This window comes from Hyperolius riggenbachi, chromosome 11 (assembly GCF_040937935.1).
Source record: "Hyperolius riggenbachi isolate aHypRig1 chromosome 11, aHypRig1.pri, whole genome shotgun sequence".
Taxonomy (NCBI): domain Eukaryota; kingdom Metazoa; phylum Chordata; class Amphibia; order Anura; family Hyperoliidae; genus Hyperolius; species Hyperolius riggenbachi.
Genome location: NC_090656.1, coordinates 252,407,449 through 252,424,297, shown reverse-complemented (window position 1 = coordinate 252,424,297; position 16,849 = coordinate 252,407,449). Strand labels below are relative to the sequence as shown.

The following is a 16,849-nucleotide window of genomic DNA, read 5'->3' as shown; positions in this document are numbered from 1 at the left end:
GGTTTGGTAGTAAAAGTGCTGCCAAATCGCTTTGTCCAGTGACTTTGCATGGATCCTATCCGTCAGTACTATATAAAAACATAATAATAATATGGTAGGACATTACACTATGACTATGGTAGGATTAGAGTGTGAGCTCCTCTGAGGTCAGTCAGTGACATGACTATGTACTCTGTAATGTGCTGCAGAAGATGTCAGTGCTATATAAATACATAATAATAATATGGTAGGACATTAGACTATGACTATGGTAGGATTAGAGTGTTAGCTCCTCTGAGGACAGTCAGTGACATGACTATGTACTCTGTAATGTGCTGCAGAAGATGTCAGTGCTATATAAATACATAATAATAATATGATAGGGCAGACTATGCCTATGGTAGGATTACAGTAGATTGTGAGCTCCTCTGAGGACAGTCAGTGACATGACTATGTACTCTGTAATGTGCTGCAGAAGAAGTCAGTGCTATATAAATACATAATAATAATATGGTAGGACATTAGACTATGACTATGGTAGGATTAGAGTGTGAGCTCCTCTGAGGACAGTCAGTGACATGACTATGTACTCTGTAATGTGCTGCAGGAGATGTCAGTGCTATATAAATACATAATAATAATATGGTAGGACATTAGACTATGACTAATGTAGGATTAGAGTGTGAGCTCCTCTGAGGGCAGTCAGTGACATGACTATGTACTCTGTAATGTGCTGCAGAAGATGTCAGGGTTATATAAATACATAATAATAATAATAATAATAATAATAATAATAATAATAATAATATGGTAGGACATTAGACTATGACTATGGTAGGATTAGAGTGTGAGCTCCTCTGAGGACAGTCAGTGACATGACTATGTACTCTGTAATGTGCTGCAGAAGATGTCAGGGCTATATAAATACATAATAATAATATGGTAGGACATTAGACTAGGACTATGGTAGGATTAGAGTGTGAGCTCCTCTGAGGACAGTCAGTGACATGACTATGTACTCTGTAATGTGCTGCAGAAGATGTCAGTGCTATATAAATACATAATAATAATATGGTAGGACATTAGACTATGACTATGGTAGGGTTAGATTGTGAGCTCCTCTGAGGACAGTCAGTGACATAACTATGTACTCTGTAAAGTGCTGCAGGAGATGTCAGTGCTATATAAATACATAATAATAATATGGGAGGACATTAGACTATGACTATGGCAGGATTAGAGTGTGAGCTCCTCTGAGGACAGTCAATGACATGACTATGTACTCTGTAATGTGCTGCAGAAGCTGTCAGTGCTATATAAATACATGATAATAACATGATAGGGCAGACTATGCCTATGGTAGGATTACCGTAGATTGTGAGCTCCTCTGAGGACAGTCAGTGACATGACTATGTACTCTGTAATGTGCTGCAGAAGATGTCAGGGCTATATAAATACATAATAATAATAATATGGGAGGACATTTCAACTATGACTATGGTAGGATTAGATTGTGAGCTCCTCTGAGGACAGTCAGTGACATGACTATGTACTCTGTAATGTGCTGCAGAAGATGTCAGTGCTATATAAATACATAATAATATGGTAGGACATTAGACTATGACTATAGTAGGATTAGATTGTGAGCTCCTCTGAGGACAGTCAGTCAGTGACATGATTATGTACTCTGTAAAGTGCTGCAGAAGATGTCTGTGCTATATAAATACATAATAATATGGTAGGACATTAGACTGACTATGGTATGAAGGTCCAGCTGTGGAACAATGAGAGTAGCAGGACAGGAGATCCTGGCTTTCTAGCAGCACAGTTGGATAGTTTGGTGTGAAGACTGGACATCTTACCTGGCCGGGTCGGGGTATATAGGGTGCTCTCGGGAGCCAGAGCCATCATAGCGGGACAGAGAGATCAGAGAGGACTCCAGCAGTCTCCTACAATGACACAAAACAATGAGGAGTTACTAGCGGAAGATTTATCCCATCAGGTACTGAACATCTATGACAGTGGTTCCCAACCTTTTTGGAGTCGTGACACATCAAACCAAACGTTCAGATCTCCGTGACACGTAGACTAAATGCATGTAATGAGAGACAACGTTTCACCAGTACATGCAAGTAATGACAGACAGCTTTTCACCAGTAAATGCACATAATGGCAAACAGCCAGTTGTCCCCAGTATATGTAGCCAGGGATATATGTGCCCAGTATATGTAGCCAGGGGTATATGTGCCCAGTATATGTAGCCAGGGGTATATGTGCCCAGTATATGTAGTCAGGGGTATATGTGCCCAGTATATGTAAGAAGGGGGTATATGTAGGCAGGGGGTATATGTGCCCAGTATATGTAGGCAGGGGGTATATGTGCCCAGTATATGTAGCCAAGGGTATATGTGCCCAGTATTTGTAGCCAGGGTTATATGTGCCCAGTATATGTAGCCAGGGGTATATGTGCCCAGTATATATAGGCAGGGGGTATATGTGCCCAGTATATGTAGCCAGGGGTATAGGTGCCCAGTATATGTAGCCAGGGGTATAGGTGCCCAGTATATGTAGCCAAGGGTATATGTGCCCAGTATATGTAGCCAGGGGTATATGTGCCCAGTATATGTAGCCAGGGGTATATGTGCCCAGTATATGTAGCCAGGGGTATATGTGCCCAGTATATGTAGCCAGGGGTATATGTGCCCAGTATATGTAGCCAGGGGTATATGTGCCCAGTATATGTAGCCAGGGGTATATGTGCCCAGTATATGTAGCCAGGGGTATATGTGCCCAGTATATGTAGCCAGGGGTATAGGTGCCCAGTATATGTAGGCAGGGGGTATATGTGCCCAGTATATGTAGGCAGGGGTATATGTGCCCAGTATATGTAGGCAGGGGGTATATGTGCCCAGTATATTTAGGCAGGGGGTATATGTGCCCAGTATATGCAGCCAAGGGTATATGTGCCCAGTATTTGTAGCCAGGGTTATATGTGCCCAGTATATGTAGCCAGGGGTATATGTGCCCAGTATATGTAGGCAGGGGGTATAGGTGCCCAGTATATGTAGCCAGGGGTATAAGTGCCCAGTATATGTAGCCAGGGGTATAGGTGCCCAGTATATGTAGCCAGGTGCCCCCCCCCCCCAAGGAGGAGAGAGCGAGGGAAGGAGAGCGGCACCTCAGGGTGCTCTCCCTCCCTCGCTCTCTCCTCCGGAATGAAGTGCGGTGGCTGGCAGAGGGGCAGAACTTACCTTCCGTGTCTCCGTCTGGTCTCGTCGCAGGCGCGGGATGATTTGCCACTACTCTGGTCTGATCCAGACCAGAGCAGCGGCTGCGGCACCAGAACTTCCGGCGCTTGGAGCGACACGGAAGGTAAGTCCCGCCCGCTGCAAACGCCTGACCACAGTTAGTTCCGGAGAAGAGAGCGAGGGAGGGCGAGCACCTTAAGGTGAGGGAAGGGGGGGAGGGGGGGGGGGGAGATGGCCCCTTTCTCCGCCGCTGCCCACAGCTCTCCCTCCACTGCGCTACTTTCTTCCGAGAGCTGACACTGCGACACATACCCAAAGCTGCCGCGACACATGGGTTGGGAACCACTGATCTATGACAATGAAAATACATTAATGAGCATGCGTGTTCAGGCTCTCCCGGAAGCAGTCATGGTCTCATGTTCTACAATACTAGTGCCAGGGTCTCGGCTTGTGAACAGATTTACTCTCAATGCGGAAGAAATATTCTGCAGCCCAAACGACTCAGCCTGAATTGACTGCAAACCCAGAAGGCATTTCTATAGCTCCTGCTTCATTAAAGGACACCTGTACCAAGAGGGATATGGTGGTGGTCATATTAATTTCCTGTTAAACAATACCAGTTGCCTGGCAGCCCTGCTGATCTATTTGGCTGCAGTAGTGTCTTAAAGGATACCCGAAGTGACATGTGACATGAGATAGACGTGTATGTACAGTGCCTAGCACACAAATAACTAGGCTGTGTTCCTTTTTTTCTTTCCCTGCCTGAAAGAGTTAAATATCAGGCATCAGGTCTGATAACAAGCAGGCTAAGCAGTGAAGGATGAAACAGAGAGCAGTATAGGCGTTTTCGCTTATGTTCCCCCTGATATATATGGTAATGTACATGAGGGTGCTTAGTCTCTGGTTCACTTTAGAGGAAATTAATATGGCAGCCTCCATATCACTCTCACCTCAGGTTCCCTTTAAGCTCCATACACACTCTAGATGGTTCTCAGTCAAAGTGATAAAAGAGTGACTGAGCATTTAAAGAGGAATCATTGGGAAAACAACAGAATTAATGAAATTGCTTTTTTTTTTTTTTTTTTTTTTTATTTAGTCAGTGTTTGCCCATTGTAAAATCTCTCCTGCCCCGATTTACATTCTGAAATTTATCACAAGAGGAGTCATCTTTAATTCTGCCAAGTGATCTGTACATAATGACCGTTTACTGGGAGTTCTTAAAGAGGAACTGTAACATAAAAATATCCCCTGGGGGGTACTCACCTCGGGTGGGGGAAGCCTCCGGATCCTAATGAGGCTTCCCACGCCGTCCTCCATCCGTCAGGGGTCTCGCTGCAGCCCTCCGTGGAGTCCGGGCAGCGGTGACGTCATTATTTACCTTCCTGGCTCCTGCGCAGGCGCTCTGACGGCTTTCCATTCCGAACTACACGGAAATACCCGATCGCCGTCGGGTCCGCTCTACTGCGCAGGCGCAAGTCTCCTGCGCCTGCGCAGTAGAGCGGACCCGAATGAGATCGGGTATTTCCGTGTAGTTCGGAATGGAAAGCCGCCACAGCGCCCCCGCTGGAGCCAGCAAAGGTAAATATTGAAATGACAGTCGGCACAGTCGCCGGCTGTTCGGAGGGCTGCGGAGAGACCCCCGTGGGACAGAGGACGGCGTGGGAAGCCTCATTAGGATCCGGAGGCTTCCCCCACCCGAGGTGAGTACCCCCCAGGGGATGTTTTTAATGTTACAGAGTCTCTTTAAAGAGGAACTCCAGTGAAAATAATTTCATAAAAAAAGTGCTTCATTTTTACAATAATTATATATAAACAATTTAGTCAGTGTTTACCCATTATACAATCTTTTAATTCCCTGATTTACATTCTGACATTTATCACATGGTGACATTTTTACTGCTGGCAGGTGATGTTTATAGCTGCTGTATGCTTTTTTGGCAGTTGGAGACAGCTGTAAACAGCTATTTCCCACAATGCAACAAGGTTCACAGACAGGAAACTGCCAGGAGTACCACGGTCCTCAGAGTTTCTTGTGGGAGGAGTTTCACCACCATATCAGTCATACAGCGCCCCCTTATGCTCTGTTTGTGAAAAGAAATAGATTTCTCATGTAAAAGGGGGTATCAGCTACTGATTGGGATAAAGTTCCATTCTTGGTCGGAGTTTCTCTTGAAGCCAGCAGAAAAGAGCGCTTGATCTGACAGATGAGGGGGAATTAGGCTAAACTCTCTAAATACATACAGGGTGGATTTCTCTCCGTTTTCCTTCTGTCCTGTGCAAGCATTCGGGTCCACTTTAACATATTGATAATACTGCATCCTCATTGTGTTTGCTATGTAACTGTCCCCGCACTGTCCTTACAGCGACACAAATCACTGGACTCCTCCCACTGCCGCTTCCCCAGGTGGCGCTACCTATTGTATGGTTAGAGAACAGAATTATCTTTCACACAATGTCTTCGTGGTTTGTGCTGAAAGCCATTATGCTGCTCTGCGATATTACACATTACAGGATTATCTCCGTAGGGAACACTTGTTTAAAGCTGTCTTTTTCTGTCTCTTCCATCTGAGCCATCCTAATCCCCGAGGAGTCATTCTCCGGTTTCATTGTTGATGATTATCGGTGTGCGCAGTTTACGACGACATCATAATCACGCCATATAAACAGCTAATAAGTTACAGGAGTGTTACGAGTCTGAAAATCGTTATAAAGGAGAGAGACAAGAGATCAGTGAGCAGATACGTCAGACACCTCCCTGCCTGTGACATCAAGAGACAGCAGAGTGCCTGTTATTGGGAACACGGGCAACCGGAACTCTCAACTAACTGGAACGCCTGAGGGGACAACAGAGACTTCTTATTTTGGGGGGGGGGGGGAGGGAGGGGTTGTGGCATTTAAAATACTCAGTGTCCAGCTTTGTCTTCTAACCTTCTGTCACTTCTAGCGGCTTTCCAGTGTCTGAATTGATCAAGTTGTGTCACATGACCAGGCGCGGGTCAGGTGACACGTTGGGAGCCTTTGCACAGAGAACCTCAGAAAGCCGCTAAGTGCGATAGGAAGGCTACAAGACAGCGCTAGATACTTGCTGGACACTTGTGGAGTATTTTATTTTGCGGGGCGGGAGGGAGGGAAGAGAGGTCAGTACTTTTTCGCTTGATCCTGTCGATCCCCACCAGTGCCGGAAACCAGGGACATTGCTGTAGCTGGATTGTGTACAGGTGAAAGGACAACTGAAACCTAAAAACAAAAGAAGTTTGATTATACAGGAGAACAGAGGCGCCAAAAGGATAAAAGGAAGCTAAATGAGCTTAAAAAAAACAACTTCTTGGTAAATAGAGGCGGTAGTTTGTGGACTTACCTCCTCCAAGTAGACACACAACGACTGTAGTAAAGACAGTCAATATATTTTATTTATGAACTCCAAATATGCAACGCGTTTCGCAGGTTTGATCTCGATTCATCAAGCAATAACAACGGAGCAATAGCATATGTGGTCAGTAGGACAGAGGTGCCTGGCTCTTCTACTGACCACATATGCTATTGCTCCGTTGTTATTGCCTGATGAAGTGGGATCAAACCTGCGAAACGCGTTGCATATTTGGAGTTTATAAATAAAATATATTGACTGTCTTTACTACAGTCGTTGTGTGTCTACTTGGAGGAGGTAAGTCCACCACTACCTCCTCTATTTACCAAGAATTTGGTTTTTAAGCTCATTTAGCTTCCTTTTATCCTTTTGGCGCCTCTGTTCTCCTGCATAATATTGAGTCCACCCTGGGTGGAGGGTAGAACCCCTTTTTTCTCATCTACAGAGAGCGACTTCTTATTCCTGAGTGGGGTCAGGAAAATCTCCCCACCTGCCCTTACAGTGGTTGCCTAATGGTAACCCTGGTTTGTGAGTATTAATATTTACTCTATCTAGTAACCATTTACCAGTACATATTACACTATTGGGGCTCTTGGTGTTCTTTGTTTTTAAAAGAAGTTAGATGCTTGCCTAAGAGGAAGGAAGACTCTGGATCCTACCAAGCCTTCTCATTCCTCTCTGCACCCCACTCGTTTCCACCGCTGAGCTCCCGGTCAAATCTCCTGCCGCCTGCACCTTTAAGTGTCCTCTGAACTATTTGGGTCTCTCTGAATATTTCCAAAGAGGCGTGGCTCTGTACTGACTGTGCAAACTGTACGGAGCCGCTCGTTTTTGAAAGCCCCCGGAGACCCAAATACTTCCATGGCCTACCAAGGGGACCACCATCCCTGACATAAGCAAATCCTGGATGGAACCAAGATTTTAGGGGACCCAGCAGGAAACATCATGGGGAACAGTCCTTCAATCACAGCGCCCTCTACACACGTAGCTTTGTAATTGGCCAAATAGTGTTGGGGTAATTTACTCCAACCTATCTGAAATCTAAGCGTTCCAGATGGTGCTGTCTAACCAATCACGTTAGTGGAATTTCCCTATGAGGTTTCCTGCTGTATCCCCTAAACTAGACCAGCACTGTAAGAAGTCCTTTGGCAAGACTACCTAGCTTTCCACATGCCAACTAGTATGGTCATCTGAGCATATCCCGAGTGGCTGAATCTACCAACAGGAAGGAAGGGGGGGATGAGGAGAGGAACACACAGAGCATAGGGGAAACCCGAGAGCCCGATATGGTGTAGTACGTACCAATAATAGATTCTTTCAATTTATAGTAGCGCAATACTCACAAACATGGGTTTACCTTTAAAAGGAAACTACTGCAGATGCTGGTGGAGAGAAGACTCTCGTCCCGGCTCTGGTCCAAATGTCACACTCGCTCTTTAGCATCTGGATACAAGACCGGCGTCGAAAATAGTCACTGATCGCCACTATAGTTGTAATTCTCATTGCGACCAATGGTGGCGCCCAACTCATCGGTGCAGCTCTGCACTGCAATTAGCGGTCTCGAATAATAGTAGGTAAAGGAGAGGAGCCAGTAAGATTAAAATACACTAAAAACGGTTTAAAAAGAGTGGTAGTGGTGAACTTAAAGAGGAACTATCACGAAAGTCTTAAAATTTAAAACACAAATAAAGTATTTTTTTCCCAGAGTAAAATGAGCCATAAATTACTTTTCTCCTATGTTGCTGTCACTTACAGTAAGTAGTAGAAATCTGACAGAACCGACAGATTTTGGACTAGCCCATCTTCTGATGGGGGTGGTTCTCAGGATTGTCTTTATTTTTAATAGCACTTAGTGAATGTCAGTTGCTCTGTCCAACTGCCAAAATAGTGTGCAGCGAGCAGGGGGGCCGGCCAGCATCTTTGTATTCATCGTTTTCAGGTAAAGTCTTTATAAAGGCCATGCTGAGAATCCCACATAAAGAGATGGACTAGCCCAAAACCAGTTGGTACTGTCAGATTTCTACTACCTACTGTAAGTGACAGCCACATAGGAGAGAATTAATGTTTGGCTCATTTTACTCTGGGGAAACGTACTTATTTGTATGTGTTTTAAATTTTAAGATTTTCGCGACAGTTCCTCTTTAACTCCCCACAGAAGACACAAGCAGTCAACTTACAAAAAAAAAAAAAAAAAACTCCACATGCAATGCGTTCCACAGGTAACACTGCTTCCTCAGGGAAAACATATAGAGGAGTATCTGCCCCAAAAACAGTGGGTTCGGTGCACCTGTAGTGTACTTTAATGTTACTGGCACCTCCTTTACCTACTACTAGCGCGTACAGAGGAATGTTACGTAGATCCAACTTGAATATGCCCCTGTGCTCACCTTCAGTAGCTTAGTCGTGGGCCAGGTTACTTCAAAAGCATCAGCCTATGCGACCCTCCAGTGTGCACTAGGGAATGCTGGGATACGCCATGCTCCCATTCACAGGAACTGACAACTTCACAAGCCTGGCAATGAATTATGGAAAAGGAGTACAAGAGAGAAGCTTCTGCTTACACACGACTTATATAAGCGTGTCTGCGAGCTGTCTCCCATCACAGCCCATTGACTTAACAGTCTACTAAATGGCATTTGTTCAGCGTACTCTGTGCTCGCTGATCCTGAACTCGGAGGCATTCCTTTCACTCAGCCGCACCGCCAGATCTTAATTCCATTAAATGGAGAATCCGCTTCTGCAGGGAACACATTTTCTGCATGGTGACAATGGATGGAGGGGAGGAAACGGCATTTCAAGGGCGAGCTCGATTGGAAAACATCTTAGCTTCCGTGATAAAGGATGGACATCTCTGAATATCAGATCGTGAGATGACAATGTTTATAGGTCAGACAACGGATTCGATAAAAATTTTAAAGACTAATAAAAATATATTAAAATCGATGTTTGATGTCGAAGACAGGCTCCAATTTATCCAAGGGTGGGAATGTTATGCGATCAACCGCTTTGCACTGCATCAGGCGGTGTTAAAGGTGCCGCACATAAAAAACAAAGCTGATGGATTTTCAACAATATATGATAACATGATCAACGGGACAACATTTAAAAAAAAACAAAAAAAAAAACGACTGATCGAATAGAAGTCGTTGCCTGGGTGATGGGCCTATTCAGCAGACGGAGGGGGCGGAGTGAAGACAGTCACAGGGAGATTCTTGCCTTTGCCGATTGCCAGAGATAAGTAAGCTTCTACTGCTCTCTGCAGTGAAAATAAAGGATTTTACACACAGGGAATACTTGGGAATGCTTTCAAATGTTCTTTTATGTACCTAAGAGTCATTACTGAAATTTTAAATTTTGTGAGTATATTCACACTTTAAAGCGGAATATAAACCAGCATTTAATCTTTGCTCTAAAACATTTACAGCGTATTATATGCAACCAGCATTTTTTTTTTACTAGACCAGCATTCGAAGGGTTACACACAGAGCTTGAAAGTTCAGTGCAGTGAAATGTGGAGGCATCTGAACTTCAGATAATGCTATCTTGTGTTTACTTAAATGTATCAAGTGAGGAATGTGACACATTCTCTGACTGTGCAGAAGCTCCTGGAGACAGAGAGACACTGACAGCATTTCTGCCTTCAATACATAATGACTAAAACCAGTTATTAATAAAATGCAAAGTCAGCTCTCAGAGCAAAAAACTGTACTTTTGGGAACCTATAAACTTCTAAATGAATAATACTTCTGCCCAAATGCAAGTACATATGGCATACAACAAGTAAAGGAAAACATGGTTTTTATTGATTATTATGTTAGGGTTTTAAACTGCTTTAACCTGTTCCCACAATCTGGACATACTGGTACAGCCAGATTCTGCTTTACCAACACAAAAAGAACGAACCAGAACCTCCTGTCAATCAGCGGCGGGTGTGCGCGCTCCACTGTGAACAAGCGGCAGGAATTGGTGAAGTGGAACATGTGTTCCCAGAGCCAATCAAAGCATCTGGGAATGAATGAACATGACTCCAAATCAGGCAATCAGGAGCCATGTTCATGAAGAATAATGAAAGTAAAAAAAATTAAATAATAGACTTCCTTGTAACCCAGGATAGTGTTTGTAGTGCCATCTTGTGGCCAAAAGGTAAAATTACAATGAAAATATATTTATATAAAAAAAATACTAGACTGCTGAGTGACAGAAATGCCTTGGTGTGTACGAGGTCATCTGAACTGGGAAATTCAGGAATTAGGGTCCGTCAATGAAATGCAAAATTATGCTGCCAGAAAATGGACCAATCAAACGCAGTCTTGGTCGGGATTCGATGGGCCCCTTTTCAGGCTGCATACATTTGCATAAAAAAAAGGGGGAAAATCTTTTATGAACTCTGAATAATTTGCCTCTCACAGACCTTCCCTAGAAGGAACTGTTTTAAGTACAGCTGACATTACTTTTTGGGAGAGGCAAGCAGGATGACTATGGGCAATAAGGAGTCATTCTGCTTTAAAAATCTATTACCCCTTCGCACTCTCACATGCAAATGTTCAAACAAATGCATTCACAGATTCACTCATCCAGGCACAACTGTTATCCCTACAGCTAAGTTACAAGGCGGGGTTTTAGTTCACAGAAGAATGAATTCTTATGCTTAGTCACCTACACTGCGCAGAAGTACCCAGGTAAACATAGGTGTCCTAACGCTGGCCCTGTAACATGCATAGTGCAGACATGCAAACACATTCATTGCATCAAACCTATCAATGGATTAGGAGCACACATCCTGACATCCTCTCCTGGGACAGATGGAGCATCTTACCAATCGCACAAGGGAGCTAACGTAATGTATCCATGTGCACCATGCACATACACCAGCATAAGCTGTGTGCATGCTGACAAACACATACAGGGGAAGGAGGGAGTGCACTGAATTAATAGATTTTTGCTATTTTTTGACCACACCCCCTTCAGCACCTCCCTTTCCATAATAATTTATTTAATGTCCTAACTAGAGGCGATGTGCCTGGATATATGTATTTTTTTCTTGTTACTGACCCCTTGTGGCTAGGGTCCAATTCGGTGCACTCCCCCCTTCCCCTGTATGTTTGTCAGCATGCAGACACCTTATGCTGGTGTATGTGCATGGTGCACATGGACACATAACGTTAGCTCCCTTGTGCGATTGGTAAGATGCACTTTCTGTCCCAGGAGAGGACGTCAGGATGTGTGCTCCTAATCCATTGATAGGTTTGATGCAATGAATGTGTTTGCATGTCTGCACTATGCATGTTACAGGGCCAGCGTTAGGACACCTATGTTTACCTGGGTACTTCTGCGCAGTATAGGTGACTAAGCATAAGAATGCATTCTTCTGTGAACTAAAACACCGGCTTTTAACTTAGCTGTAGGGATAACAGTTGTGCCTGTATGAGTGAATCTGTGAACGCATTTGTTTGAACATTTGCATGCGAGAGTGCGAAGGATTAATAGATTTTTGACGTTTTCTGGCCACACCCCCTTCAGCACCTCCCTTTTCCTTAATAACTTATATAATGTCCTAACTAGAGGCGATGTGCCTGGATATAGGTTTTTTTTTCCTCATTCTGCTTTAAACTTGTCTTGCAGGAAAGCGTACATCCTCCCCACAAGTCTCAATCTGCGCTATTGAGAAAGCAGCAATCATATTCCAAAACACGGCTTGTATGGAAAGGGGAGCAGGGTTCAAGAGCAGCTGTGACGACTTATTGTGCGATGAATTGTCCTTCCCCATCCTCTCAAAGATTGGCCAATCATCCGCCTGCGCGAGGCTTCAAAATCATTACTAGAATTACTTATTCTGGTGCCTCTGAACATATATGCAGCTCAATGGTTTTCCATATTTTGTGATATTTAGAAACCATAGTTATATTTATAATTGTTCTATCAAGAAAAATTGCAAAAAAAATGAATTGAGGTTAAAAGAAAAAGTAGAAAAAAAGGAAATTGTGACAAATATCAGTCCAACTCTAAGAGAAGGCAAAGATCACACTGACCGGTTTGAAAAATGACTATAAAGTGGATGTTTTGAAATGTGAGCAATTTCCACCGCTAAACCGTCATTTTCATAGGTCCGTTTACTGCCATCTTAGGAGTTTAACTCCTGCGCAGACACAATGGCGCCATTCTATCCGCCATTATAACGCCTGTCCCCTGTGATGGCCGCAAGAGCCTAGCGCCCGCCGCTCTGACACCCTGCTAGATTATATGCCTCCTAAAATATATCATTTCATTAAATGGTTGTTATTCAGATTTCTAAAGAGAAATGCAGGCAAATACAGAAATACGAGGCATGTTCACCGGACTGTGGACACTTTTAAACATGTATCAAGGTGAATTGATATGGAGGCTGCCATATTGATTTCATTTTAAACCATAATAGTTGCCTGCCAATAGTCCTGCTGATCTATGTGGCTGCAGTAGTGTCTGAACAACACCAGAAACAAGCATGCATCTTATCTTGTCAGATCCAGGGCTGTGGAGTCGGTACAAAAATCATACGACTCCAACTCGACTCAGTTTATGAAACCATCGACTCCAACTCCAGGAAACCAAAATGGCTCCGACTCCTTAGTCTAATGGTTAACAGAACTTTATTTTAAGAATTTATATAGCGCCGACATATTACGCAGCGCGGTACAGAGTATATCGTCTTGTCACTGTCTCTCAGAGGAGCTAACAGTCTAATCCCTGGCATAGTCACGGGTCTATATATGTATCGTGTAGTGCACATATAGTTTAGTTTAGAGCCAATTTAGGGGGAAATCCAATTAACTTATCTGTATGTTTTTTGGGATATGGGGGGAAACCAGAGTGCCTGGAGGAAGCCCACACAGACACGGGGAAAACATACAAACTTCTTGCAGATGTTGACCTGGCTGGGATTTTAACTGAGGACCCAGCGTTGTAAGGCGAGAGCGCTAACCACGCCACCGTGCTGCCCACAGTGGAACTGTGTATTTGATACACAAATCATCTGACTCCGACTCCTCAGTTTATGAAACCACTGACTCCAACTCCGACTACAGGTAGCCAAAATTGCTCAGACTTCACAGCCCTGGTCAGATCTGACAATGTCAGAAACACCTGATCTGCTGCATGCTTGTTCAGGGGCTATGGCTAAAAGTATTAGAGGCAGAGGATCAGCAGGAAAGCCAGGTGACTGGTATTAATTAACAGGAAATAAATGTGGCAGCCTCCATATTGCATAAATTGAAATCGGCGCCGGTAGACTTGGGCGCAGGACACAGCCGGTATATGGCTGATCCCGCTTCGGCACAAGTCCTGGCGGCGGTAATTACTATTCCCCCTCCAGGCCGCCATGGATAGTGGGCAATGAAATAATTCGGCTTCCAACAATTGCTGGAGGCGCCGATGTTGCTCACTGAGCGTCGCCTATAGCTGTAATTCCTATCACAGTCTATGGTGGTGCCGGCTGCGCCCAAATCTACCTGCGCTGAAAAGCATTGCTCCGGCCATATCCCTCTTGTTACAGGTGTCCTATAAGACACAGGACTTCACTAAAAACCTTGGGGATTGTAGAGAACCCGCACAGCCCATCACCAGATCATGCGTGTCAGTGCAGCAGGGGGGCGGAGCCCTGTATGTACCAGTCACACCGTCCTGCTATTCACATCATACCAAGTGACAAAATTATATGGGGGGAAAACGTGTTCAGCAGGATGAAGAGTGAAAAACACATCCCATTCACCCTCTGCAGCAAGGCCGAGCGCCAGATTCACAAGTGCCGGATTTTCCTTCTGATTTAAAGTGCTTTTGTACTTGTCGTTTCATTAAAAAATGTTTCATTTTCTCCAGATTGGAATTTACATATCCTATTAGGACGAACAAAGAAGTGGAGGACGCGGCGCTGGCAAGCCTTGTCTGCGCTCCTTTCCGCGCCCCCCCCCTCCCGGCTCTGAAAGGACAGGCGAGGCGGACTACCGTTCTCCAGGGTGGAAGAATGGAATTGAGGGCAGAGAAAGATGCTGAATTGTGTTTAACATTACTCAAAAAAACTTATCTGTGACAGCAGGTTTATAACAGCGCCGCAGGAAAACGCCAACTTGCCTCGGCCGCGCGGAGCCTGGAGCTAAGCGGCTTTTCAGAGCGGACAGATAAAGAGGAGAGAGAGAGGCTGATAAGGCAAAGAAAGAGGACAGGATACAGGAATGCATACAACTCAGAGGGAAGCAAGAGAAGAGGAATAAAAGCAGCGTGCAAAGCACAAAGACAAAATGGAGGCCGAGCATGAAAAGACAGGTCAGAGGTCAGGCAGGCGGAGCGCAATCAGAGGAGAGCTATAATAGCAGCACCAGGGCATTTTGCTTGAATATTCTGTATAACACAATCATGTTTCCAGTGCCCCGGGGACCGAATCAGCTAATTTCAGTGGTGTGCCTATGATTTGGGCGCCACCACAGGCCGTAATGAGAATTACAGCTACAGCGGCACTCGGTGACTAATTAGGTACTGATGCTCTCCCTGTACTTCCATGGGATCCAGTCTCTTGGTATCATTCAGTTGGGGTCATCACTGCAATTTTTTAACCCTTAATCCCCCACAGGAGCTTGTGCATTGCCCAGAACACCTGAGCGTGGGGGTCCACCACCTGAGCAGTACCCTCTCCAAGCCCGTGCACAATGCATCACTGCTGAATATGCAAATCTTCCCTTGTTGTCCCTGTAAGCTAGCATCTTAGCGGTACTGGAGCTGTGGCTAGCTTACAGGTACAACAAGGGGCAATTTGCATATTCAGCAATGATGCATTGTGGCAGACATCATATGCTCACTCCCACCTGAATAATCGCAAATATCTTCTGTTTCAAGTAGGCAAACTTTTGTTTTGCGTAACATTTTAGTAAGAGGGCTTTTTGGCCCTTTGTAGCCCCTTACACACCCCTAGGAGTTCTGGTTCACCAGGAGTTTGCTGGGTTATCTGTAACTCAAGCCTTTGTAAAGAACATTTAATCTGTGATCCAGTAGGACTACATGACATGACTGACCATGAAAAATATCACACAGAACATCATAAACGGTTCAGTTACGGACAAACAACATGCAACGGTTCACAGGTCATTGGTAACAAATTCTGCATGCCCAAACAAATGACAGAATTTCCTAAATCTTAGTTTTTGTACCTATTACCAAAACAAAACTTCAAGAATTTTTTTGCTGTCAAATTCCACCCGTAAAACATGTAGCACATGACCTCTGTCCTACTCGGAAAATGTAAGATGAATCTAATATGGTAGATACCATGATAGACAATGTTTTCAGATCACCCGAAACGTCTCCCGCTCCACCACCGCTTATGTCCATATTCAAACCGGCTCTACCTCCTACCATTTTCATGATCTACCGTGTTTCCCCTAAAGTAAGGCATCCCCTGAGAATAAGCCCTAGCAGGAATACCTAGCATGCTTGAAATATAAGACATCTCCTGAATGTAAGCCCTAGCAGCAGCCCACATGACACCAGCAAGTCACGTTTAATACAAAGCCTGGATACAGGAGAGCAGCAGTATAATGTGAGTTCTACAGTCCTGTGTATATGTGTCAGGCAATTTGTGTTTTTGTTGGAGCCCTCCCTCCTGATCTGTCCTGATAAGCATCAGCAGCACTTCACCTCTTCCCAGGACACACAGCTTATCCTATCATAGCTCTAGGGAGCCTGACAGAGTTCTCTGCCTGCAAGAAATAGACTTTTACCCACATGAGCAGCAGAATCAGTTTCTTGTACGTGAGAGCCAATATCTGCCAACCACAAGCTCTGTGCATGCTGCTTGTGTTTCAGCATGGCATGCAGTATATACATTGTGTATAGGAAAACTACCAGTGTTTCCCCAGAAATAAGACATCCTCTGAAAATAAGCCCTAGCACAGCTTTAGGAACACAAATTAATATAAGACAGTGTCTTATTTTTGGGGACACACGTTATTACTCGCTCCTGACTGATTTGTGTTTTTTTTGGGGGGGGGGGGGGGGGGGAGGTGGGGGGTTGTTGCGTGGGGGATATTGTGGTGAAACTCCTCCCACAGCGTGGTGTCATGGCCACGGCCTTGACAGTTTGCTTTCAAACTTTTATCCGCCTTGTTTTTCACATCTGCCAGCAGTAATGACGATGACCTGCAGGCTCAAGGTAGACCAACCATTGACTAATTACTCAGCCGGTACCAATCATTTCTTGATCTCACTTAAAACCCCCCAACCGATTAATTTT

At 44.6% G+C, this 16,849-nt stretch overlaps 1 protein-coding gene across 4 annotated transcripts in view; it reads right to left on the bottom strand.

Annotated features, from left to right (window-relative positions):
- AMBRA1 (autophagy and beclin 1 regulator 1) overlaps window positions 1-16,849 on the bottom strand; it is a 197,430-nt gene that overhangs the window by 100,490 nt on the left and 80,091 nt on the right. For all 4 annotated transcript variants that reach the window (XM_068260705.1, XM_068260706.1, XM_068260707.1 and 1 more), the window contains exon 8: window positions 1,842-1,928. In XM_068260705.1, the coding sequence (XP_068116806.1) occupies window positions 1,842-1,928 (87 nt within the window). The remainder of the gene's footprint in view (window positions 1-1,841; window positions 1,929-16,849) is intronic.